This window comes from Pan troglodytes, chromosome 10, assembly GCF_028858775.2.
Source record: "Pan troglodytes isolate AG18354 chromosome 10, NHGRI_mPanTro3-v2.0_pri, whole genome shotgun sequence".
NCBI classification, from domain to species: Eukaryota; Metazoa; Chordata; class Mammalia; order Primates; family Hominidae; genus Pan; species Pan troglodytes.
In genome coordinates this window covers 107440276-107450979 of record NC_072408.2, presented here as the reverse complement: position 1 = coordinate 107450979, position 10704 = coordinate 107440276, and the positions used below count along the sequence as shown (strand labels likewise).

General features: G+C 33.9%; 1 protein-coding gene across 4 annotated transcripts in view; it reads right to left on the bottom strand.

Moving 5' to 3' along the window:
- Positions 1–442: 442 nt before the first annotated feature.
- GAS2L3 (growth arrest specific 2 like 3) overlaps positions 443–10704 on the bottom strand; it is a 51228-nt gene continuing 40966 nt past the window's right edge. For all 4 annotated transcript variants that reach the window (XM_003313885.7, XM_016924030.4, XM_054664619.2 and 1 more), the window contains 4 exons: positions 7530–7593; positions 6750–6888; positions 2964–3071; positions 443–1799 (listed from right to left, as the gene is read on the bottom strand). In XM_003313885.7, coding sequence (XP_003313933.4) covers positions 471–1799; positions 2964–3071; positions 6750–6888; positions 7530–7593 — 1640 coding nt within the window. In that variant the 3' untranslated portion in view covers positions 443–470. The remainder of the gene's footprint in view (positions 1800–2963; positions 3072–6749; positions 6889–7529; positions 7594–10704) is intronic.

Here is a 10704-nt window from a genome sequence, read left to right as displayed (position 1 = left end):
TTAGGTGCCTTTTGTAGGACAAGTGCCAAACTGTTGCTTTTTTTTTTTTAACCAAAATGCAATTAACTAATAGTAAGAGCACCACCGTTGATATTAGCAGGTATATGAACTCCATATTTAATACATATTCAAAAATAGAGCAACTATTGTTAAAATTCTTGTAGTGTTAAATAACTTTTACATTTCCTGCAAAAGGCAGATGTTAACAAAGATGCTATAGACTGAAAATCATATACATGTCTATTATTAATAAAAACCTTGCAGTGATTTTACAACTGTTTGCTTCAGAAGGGCTCCTTCCGGTGAATTCAGATATGTGAATTCTGATGAACCCTTTCCTCATCCCAGCCTCCATCCTCACTATCCTTAGTGTCTGCACCTATTTAGACAGACACAAATAGGAGAAACTTTTAAGATGTGAAGCTAACACATTCATTCTTCCTTTTCTCTTTTTTATAATGAGTATGTATTTATTTTCTAGGTTTCTTACTTCCAGTCATGACAAAATAATGGTCATCATCTTCCTTTTTCTTTGCAGTAGGTTTTTTATCTCCACTATTTGCATCCTTAACAGATGAGGGTGGTTTCCTGATTGAAGCTGGGGTTTTGCCACTTCTGGGAGGCCCTTTAGTTGAATGCTGGCTCTTAGCGACAGTCTGTGCTGACTTCGGTGCAGTTTGTGTTTTGGTAGAAGACTGGGGTAGGCTCACAATGGACAGTGGGGTACGGCCAGGAGACTTCAAGGAGCTGGGTCCTGTCTTCTGAAATGCACTTTTATTCTGAGGCTGCTTTTTGGTAGCTGAAACTATATTCTTATCTTTTGATTTCTGTGTAGCTTTTACAGGAGAAACTGAGGACACAGAAACTGGCTGATTTAAATTCAAGGCCGATTTAAGTTTCTGTGCTGGGACTGGCTTTGCTTGTGGGGCTCCATCGGATGGTTGAGACTGTGTTCCTAGACCCGTGGCTATGGTTTTGGAACTGGTTTTTGTCATTTTTGCAGAGGACTGGAAAGAAGGTTTAGGTCTTACAGGTATATTTGCTTTAGGCAGCTTGGGACACTTTGAGGATGAATTTGAATGTGCAGCTAAGTGAGATACTGCATTATCTCTGGAAGAAATATGATTATGTTTCAAATACTTAGGTTGAGTTTTTCCTGAACACTTATTTGGCAAAAGTGTGGACTCAGGCAGATCTGCTGAATTCTGGGCTGGAATAACCTTGGCCTTAGGGGTATTGGGGGATGAAATACATTTTCTCGGTGACTCAGATATACAAGGTGCAGTTCTTGGTAAAGCTGGTGAAGAAGTGTTTTTACCTACTGGATTTAATGAAGCAAGTGAAGATGATGCATTGTTTGAAGGAGCCTGCGGTTTCTTTGTTATGCCTTTTGAAGACTTGAGCTTGGGATGAGAAGATGCTGCTGGAGAATTTGGCAATTTAGAACGGACTGACATAGAGCCCAGATTACCTCCTTTCAGTGAAGATGCTGGCACCAATGCACCTGGTGGACGTCCCTGTTTTTCTTTGCTTTTTGGAATACTAACTGGCACGCTGGGTTTTGAATTTTGTTTCTGAAACATGTTAACTGCTGACAAAGGATTCATTTCAGGAGGCTGAGGTGTTCTGGCAGGCGAATCAGGTACACTTTCATTAGAAACTCCTTTTTGAAATGCTAAAATTTTTTGTTCTAGTGTGGCAAACTGTAATATTCGACAGGGGTCATATTTAAGCAAAAATCCTTGAAGAGTATCCCAGCCTCCACCAACGCGAACCATGACATGTTTTCCATGAAGCATCTGCCCCCAAAGGAAAATAAAAAGTAAAGCTGTAATACTGTGAGGTTTATAGTTACAATTCATTAGCAGTTACAATATGTGATGTCTGTGATCTATAAAATTCAGAGCATTTGCCAACAGCCTCACTACAAATTGACAGTTTGTTTCTTGTATTATTAATATAATAAATTTAACTCACATTGAATTATGCAACTAATGATACAAAATCTTCCAATTTGTAAGGAAGGTATTTACATATAACTTGCATCCTAAAAATAAGACATCCTGGCTCTGCCAATATATCTCAAGTTGGGTTTTAGGGCCCTGTCCATTCAGTAAGCAAATCTGCACAACTGTATGAGATTATCCACAAATTTTAAGTCTAAGTCCTATGCTCTGTGCGCTACTACATCATACTGCCTTAAAACAGAAAGCTAATTAAAAGAAAATGCATGCAAATGTTTCTGTATGAGCTAGGTGGGGCTGAGGAGGTAATAATATGTGAAATAGAAGAAAATATGGATGGTGAAATAATATTTTTAAATACTTTTATATTATTTTCCTAAATTGGAAATAAGACAGCTTCTGTATGAGAAGTGGAAAGAATGATGAACAGGTGAAATTTCAATCTCTTTACCAACAAAAGGAACAATTAATCAACTGTAGATGGGACAAAGGAAGGAAATGAACATATAAATCAGCATACTGGTATACATACTGATTCTGTGTCAATGAGAAAAATATTTTCTGTTTAATGCCCAAGGCTTGTATTATTATAAACTCTACACTTCTTTCTTTTCTTTTTTTTTTTTTTTAACTATGGATACTCAATCTTATTAGATGTTTTGGTTTTTCTTCTTATGATGGAAAATTATTCCTTTTTCTAAGAAAATTTGAGAAATATGTTCCTTGAGGTATGCAAGGATTTTTCCCCATTATACTCACTGTCTAAATAATCTTAGCTATCCTGAAGTTAGTTGTTTGCTGTGTGATGAGTGTTTACCTAAACTCATTATATACTCATGAAAGAAATTATTCCATTTTCCCTGTACAGTGAAATCCTTCCATTAATAGCATCTTTTCCAATGTTTTTAAAAGTAAAAGGAGAGCAAAAGGTTAGTAAAGCAATAAATCCAATTTCAAAACAGTATTTATGTGTAAATAAAGTGTAAATAATGGACTTACTCTTATAAAGAGTATTTTATCCCCTAGTCGGTACCGTCCTTCAGATAAATACTCAATAGAAAATCGATGAGAACAACTACAAGGAGGGTCCTCAGCAATATGTTTAACCTAAGATGATGAACAAATAAAATTTAGTGCTTGTCACAAAAAGCATTTTGTTTAAAGTGTAATATTATTTGATAGCTAAGGAAAACCAAACTCAAAGATAAAAATTCCAGGTTCAATAATTTAATCGCTTCTCCTGTGCTTATTAACAAATATTGAGATTAGACATTGCTAATCTAACATAAAAAAGCCACAGTCTTCCCAAAATGACTTTGTGGTAAAATTCTTATTTTCCCCAATTTTACCAAAGAGATGTTAAACTTGCCTGAGATCATACAGCTAGTAAGTAGCAGAGCCAGGTTTCAGATCCAAACAGCCTAGCTGGTGTCTCTCTGTCTGTCTCTCTCTCAGTGCCTCTCTCTCTCTCTTTCTCTCTCTCTCTCTCTCTCTCTCCCACCCTCCCTCCCCACCACCCTTCATCTTCGAACATATAACACAGTGAGGTCAATTAACACATTTGTTGAGTTTTAGGAAACATATGAGTTCGTTATTAAGCTTGAATTTATTTTAAGCCCTGAGTTAATAATACATGTCAAATCAGAGACAGGCCAGTCAGTAAAGGCTAAGTAGGAATTTTCACTTGTCCCTTAACAGTGTACTAAACTAATATTTTGGGGGAAATATCTAGATTTGATCAAATTTATTATTAAAATTGGCAGAAACATATTTACATCTATTCTCTCAAGATTGGATAAAATTCTTAAAATTTTCAATTCAAGATGCATTTCTCTAAAAATGCTCTGTTTCAGTAGCCTGCTAAGGAAGTAGGAGTTGGCATGGGGGAACCCTACTTCAACCAGTCAAGAAGCTTATAGAATTTTCTATTATTATAAATATTTTTTAATGGTAGAACTGCAGTAAATATAAAAACAAATTTAAGAATTCTATATTTAAAACATGGAAATGGAAATATATTAAGTAAAGATATTTGTTGAAATACCTATGATTGAAAAAAGTCACACATCAGCCACTGTGGAAAATATTTGGCTTTTCCTAAAATTACATTTTTGAAAAAGGAAGGTCATGAATGTTTTTCTCAATTATTGCCACACAAAATTTATCAAAACGAATTCATATAACTAAACTTAGGCATGATATTAAAGAGAGTCTCTTTAGATAGGCCTAATTTAGCTGAGCACCAATAGAAATTTATATGATTGTCTTAAATATCTACCTAAATCAAATGAACACTTGTGGATTCACTAGGGCCTGAAAAGAAAGGTCCAGAACTTATTTTCCTATATCATTTATTTAACAAAATAACGTGCGTATAAACAAATAGAACTGATTTTCATAAGTCACCCAATCAAGTTTATCTTGTTCACATGCACACGTGCACATCTGCATCTATGTTGATACAAACATACACACCATGTGCATAAAATGGTGAAAAATAAACTGAACTCTGGGAAAGGGCTTACAGTTATTAGAACCATGCTGATACATTAGTTAACCAAAATAATCTGAAAGGAGATATATCTTTTAGTCACCACTTTCTGTCTGTAAAAATTTCCTAAGTATATAGAATTGCTGTTGTATATTTTGTAACAGGACCCTAAATCATGAATCAGATAATAATTGTTCCTTATTTTCCAAGATATCTGTAGATCACATATTCACAGGTAGACAATGAATGTATTCATATAGCACACATATATTTAGAGAAATGTTTCTTTTTAGTTTTCATAACAAGAATGCAGATATAAGAAGTCGTATCTTTTCCTTATTTAAGATACCCGAATCTCACTTATATTGAGCAGTACAAATCAGCACTAACCCACAATCAGAACAAGGCATGAGCCTAAAAGAAATAAGGGCTGTAGGTAAGAAATGATTTCTTCTGATTTTATTACATAATTTACATTACAATACTGAAGGAAATAGCTAAAGAAATAAAAATAATCTACAAAGGTACTATATTACTATTATTTTCATTCTCATTTCTATACAGTTTGTCTATATGTACATATTTTACACAAAATAAACATTTTTCTTGTTGCTACATTATTCTTCACAATGATCACAATGATTATCCTGTTAAGATTATGAATCCTAATTTGCCAAACCGTTGCCCTATTTGAGGGTATTTACTTTTTCACCATTCTAAGTCCTAATGCAATAAACACTTTCATTTATGCCACTTTTTCCCTCTTCAACTACAATAAAAATGAAAAAGTAATATTTTTGTAGCTCTTAATATTTGTCCATTTCTTTTTCAAAAGTTTACATCATTTTCCATTGCCAACAGTAAACCCTAAGTACAGTTTACTAGAATTTAAAAGCACCAGGTTTGATAATTTTAAAAAATCTTGCTAGTGGGGCAAATGGTATTTCATAGCTGTTTTAATCTGATTTCCTTGATTATCAGCAAGTTTCAACACTGCACTTTCTTCTTGTGTGAACACAGACCTTGCCCATTTACTTACTGCAAGTTTTTCTAATCAAATTGTGTAAGGTCTTTATATAATAGGGAAATGAACACACTGTATTTTCCACTTGATAAAAATATTGTTCCAATGTTTCCTTTTCATTTATCATTCTTTAAGGTTATATGAGATTTAAATTTTATTTTCTACCTACTGCATTCTTTCTGCTTCCCATATTGATATTGACAATCATTATATATATATATACACACACACGAATAGCATAATGTAGGTAGATATTTTGGCCAGATAAAAGAGTTATTCATTCTGACATGTTCTTAATCTGTCTTGCAAGGTTATCTGATAGTTTTACTATAGACTTTTATTACATTAAACAAAACAATCAAAGCAATACTTTTAAAATGTTTATTAGTAATGATTTATTCATTATTTCTTAATTTTGTATATTTAACCCTTTTATAAAATGCTACAGTCCAAACAACAGTCTAAGCAGAAAATGTTCATGCTCAGTTCACCTTCATTGTTCACATTGTAGTCACTGCAGAAGACCCACAACCCAAGGAAGAGCAATTCTATTAACTTCTACCTAATGAACAGATAAAGTTAAGAAGACTGTCCAGTTGTAACCTATCATCTAACAAGTTTGGATATATTCTGGAGGAGAGAATGCTCAAAAAAAAAAAACCCATCAATCTTCCCTCACAACTTTTCCTCCTCCTGTATTCTGCAAGGATCAATATACCATCTACTTAGAGAAACCTTGGAAATCACCCTAGATTCTCTCTCTCACACAAACACTCACTAATTCCTGTCAATTCTCCTAACAATTCTTCCTAAATATGTCTTATATTTGTTCCTGTTGCTCCATCCCCATTACTGCTGCTCAAGTTCAAGCTCTCATCTTATGCCTGGATTATTACCACAAAACCAATATAACCTCTACAAGACCATGAGAATATTCCTTATAATTTGCAAATCAGATTACAATACTACCAGACTGAAAAAAGAATCAATGAATTCTTGTGGCCTATAGTTCTCTTCATGATGAGTTCCAATCTGTTTGCCCCACCACTCCTCAACTACACATTTATTCCTCATCATACACAAGCAATAACAAATCACCTTTAAAATATAATGCCCTGAATTCATCAGAGAATGGAGAATAGTACTGGTTTATATTCTGAATAAGAAACACTTGCTTTTAAAAATAGCATCACCTGTAGCACACTAGAAGTGCTTAAAACTACGAGACTTCAAGGTATCATGGTCAAAAGAAAGTGTGGCAACTACTTACAGCTTCATGTAGCTCTTCATGCCGACAGCACGATTTTGGAATGCTGATGGAATCTTCAGGCCCAGAAGTATTAAGCAAAGTCTCTTCTAACTCAATTTCTTTCTCAAGTTTTACTAACACTGGTGGCTCAACCCCGTATCTGAAAACCAACCAGGAGATCTGATCATTCAAGCAAAGTTGACCCAGTACTTGCCTGCATATCAAGATAGATTTTCTTTCTGAAGTAAAGTCTATATGATCCTCTTCTACCAATTGTTTCACTGGGATATTTGAAAATGCTTTTTAATGTCTCACAGATTGTAAAATATCTATATTACAGTCCTCACATCATAGCACATATTTGGGTTGCAGGATGCTCCCAATATTCTACCTGGGATCCTGAAAGGTGGCTTTCGAATCAGCTGCTGAGTAAAGATAGAACTGAAGTAGGTATGGGGGACACCACTCCTTGCCTTCTGCCAGATCCTCTCTGTGTTCAGAGGACTTGCTTTGACTTGAACTGCCTTAGACTGCATGCTCTTACCCCATCCTTAATCTAAAAAATTTAAGTAACCACTCCCATAGTTTAACAGTAAAAGAAGACAAGCTATATTGAGAACTCGGATGTTTACATATGCTCATGCAAACAGAACAAAGTTGATAAAGAAACAAAAAGATAAAATAGGAAAATAGTTCATTTAAAGCATTTTTTTATTTATAGAAAATAGTGTTCTAAACTAAAATTCAGTAGATTTAAAATGTTTATAACATTGAAATTCTGAAATATTGTGGAATACATACCTTGACACAATTCGACCAATTTCAAGAAGACAAAGATACACCTGTCTTGGATCTTTGTGCAAAACTGTGGAAAATAAAACCACTTATTTTATACAGCAAAATTAAGTATGGAAACATATTTCTGGCATGGAAGAAGAGAGTTAAATAAAAAAGAATAATGAAGACAGCAGGTTTACTTGTTTAGAAAAAATGAAGAAAAGACACTTTTATTTTTTCTACTTATTATCTTCAACAAATTAGTTTTAAAAAAACAGCTAATAAGAACAGAATGAAAAATTACCATGGACCTTTATTTGCACAGCATTTGAAGTCTAAAAAATTGAGGGCTTAGTAACATTGCTTATGTTTCAGATCTTTCAACAAGAGATACCATTAAAAGATATATAGTACCTCAATTTTATTTTAAGCTATCTTTAGCATTGAATTATGTGTTAATACCTTTCTCAAACTCTTACAAAGAGGAGAAAGTACTTTCTAATCCATTCTAGGATGACAGCATTACCCTGATATCAAAGGTAGCCAAATGAAGACATCATAAGAGAACTAAAACCCAATATGTCTTATGAATATAGATACAAAAATCCTCAATGAAATACTGGCAAACCAAATCTGGCAGCATATAAAAGGATTATATACCATGCAAGTGGCATTTATGCCAGAAATAGTTCAATATAAGAAAATCAACCCAATGCAATATACTATTAGCAGAATAAAGGAAAAAACCCAATTATCTCAAGAGACAAAGAAGTATTTCACAAAATCCAACCATTTCATGATTTAAAAAAAAAAAGACTGAACAAACTAGGAAAAAAAAGAAAGTTTCTCAATCTGATAAAAGGGCATCTAGGAAAAACCCACAACCATTATCATTCTTAAAGGTAAAAGACTGCAAGTCTCCCTCTCAAGACCAGGAAAAGACAAGGATGTCCACTCTTATTATTTCTATTCAGCATTGTATTGGAGGATGTAGCCATGGCATTTATGCAAGAAAAATAAATAAATCATATCTAGACTAGAAAGGAAGAATGAAAACTACCTCTATTAACAGATAACATAGGCCAGACATGGTGGCTCACACCTATAATCCTAGCACTTTGGGAGACTGAGGTGGGAAGATCGCTTGAGGCTAGGAGTTTGAGACCAGCCTGGGCAACAAAGTGAGACCCTGTTTCTACAGTTTTTTTTTTTTTTTGGTTTGTTTTTTTAATTAGCTAGGCATGGTGGTGCACACTTGTAATCCCAGATACTCAAGAGGCTGAGGCAGGAGGATGAACTGAATCCATGAGTTCAAGACTACAGTGAGCTATTATCGTGCCACTATACTCCAGTCCTGGGTGACAGAGTGAGACCCTGTCTCAAAAAACAAAGCAACAAAAACAAAAACAAAAACAAAAAAACAAAAAACAGGTAACATAATCCTATGTATAGAAGAAAACCCTGAAGAATCTACAAAATAACTGTTAGAGCTAATAAGCAAGTTCAAAGTTGTGGGAGATAACATCAATACACAAAAATTAGTTGCATACACTAGAAATGAACAGTCTGAAAATGAAACGAAAATAATTACACTTACAATGGCTTCGAAAAGAAAAAGTACTTAGAAGTAAACCTAATCACAGAATTGTAATACTTGTACACTGAAAACTATAAAACACTGCTGAATGAAATTTTAAAAGATTATAAATAAAGACATCTCATGTTCATGGATTGGAAGACAACTTGTTAAGATAGCAACATTCCCCCAACTGACCTACAGATTCAGTGTAATCCTTACCAAAATTACAACACCCCCTTTTTTTTTTCCAGAAATGGAAAAGCTGATGATCAAATTAGTATGGGATTCCAAAGGGCACAGAAAAGCCTAACCAATCTAGAAAAAGAACAAATTTGGAGACCCACACCTCCCAATTTCAAAACTTACTATAAGCTACAGTAATCAAGACAGTGTATCACTGGCATAGGGATAGATGTACAGACCAATGGAATGGAAATGAGTGTCCAGAAATAAACCCATACATTTATGTACAATTAATTTCAACAAGATGCTAAGACAATTCAATAAGGAGAGAACAGGCTTTTCAACAAATGGTGTTGGCACAACTGGACATCCACATGCAAAAGAATGAATTTGAACCCCTACCTCCCACCATATACAAAAATTAACTTAAAATAGATCAATGACCTAAAAGTAAGAGGCACAAACTGTAACATTTATAGAAAAAAATGTTAAAAATATGTATGACTTTAATTAGGCAATGGATTTTTAGATGACCAAAAGTATGGACAAGCAAAAAAAAAATAGATAAATTAAATGTCACCAAAATTTAAAACTTTCGTATATCAAAGGACACTATCAAGAAAGTAAAAAAATAACCCAAAGGCTAGGAGAAAATATTTGAAAATCTTATCTAATATGGCCTAGTATCTAGAATATATAAAGAATTCTTGCAAGTTGACAAAAAGGGTAAATGACCCAATTTTTAAAATAGGCAAAGGATTTGAATAGATAGTCTCCAAAGAAGTTATACAAGTGGTTAACAAGTATATAAAAAGATGTTCAATATCCTTAGGGAAACACGAATCAAAACCACAACAAAATACTACTTCACACCCACTAGGATGGTTATAATAAAAACAAAAACAGGCAAATAAGTATTGACAAAGATGTGGAGAAATTGGAACACTTGGGCACTGCTGGCAGAAATGTAAAATGGTGCAGCCACTTTGAAAACAGCTCCTCAAAAAGATAAACAGAATTATTACCATATGACCTAGAAATTCCACTCTTAGGTATATATCTGAGAGAATTAAGAAATATGTTTACTTCAAAATTTGTACACAAATGTTCAGAGCAACATTATTCATAATAGCCAGAGTGGAAACAATTCAAATGCCCACTAGCTGATGAATGGCTTAAAAAAATATGGCATATCTATACGATGGAATATTAGTCTACCATAAAAAGGAATTAAGTACTGTTACATGCTACAACATAAATGAACCACTGCGCTAACTAAAAGAAACAGACACAAAAGGCCGCATATTGTATGATTCCATTTATATGAAACATCCAGAATATGCAAATCCATAGAGACAGAGAACAGAGTTTGCCTTGGCATGGGGTAGGAGAATAACTGGGACTAATTGCTAATAGGTACAGATTTTCCAGAAATGT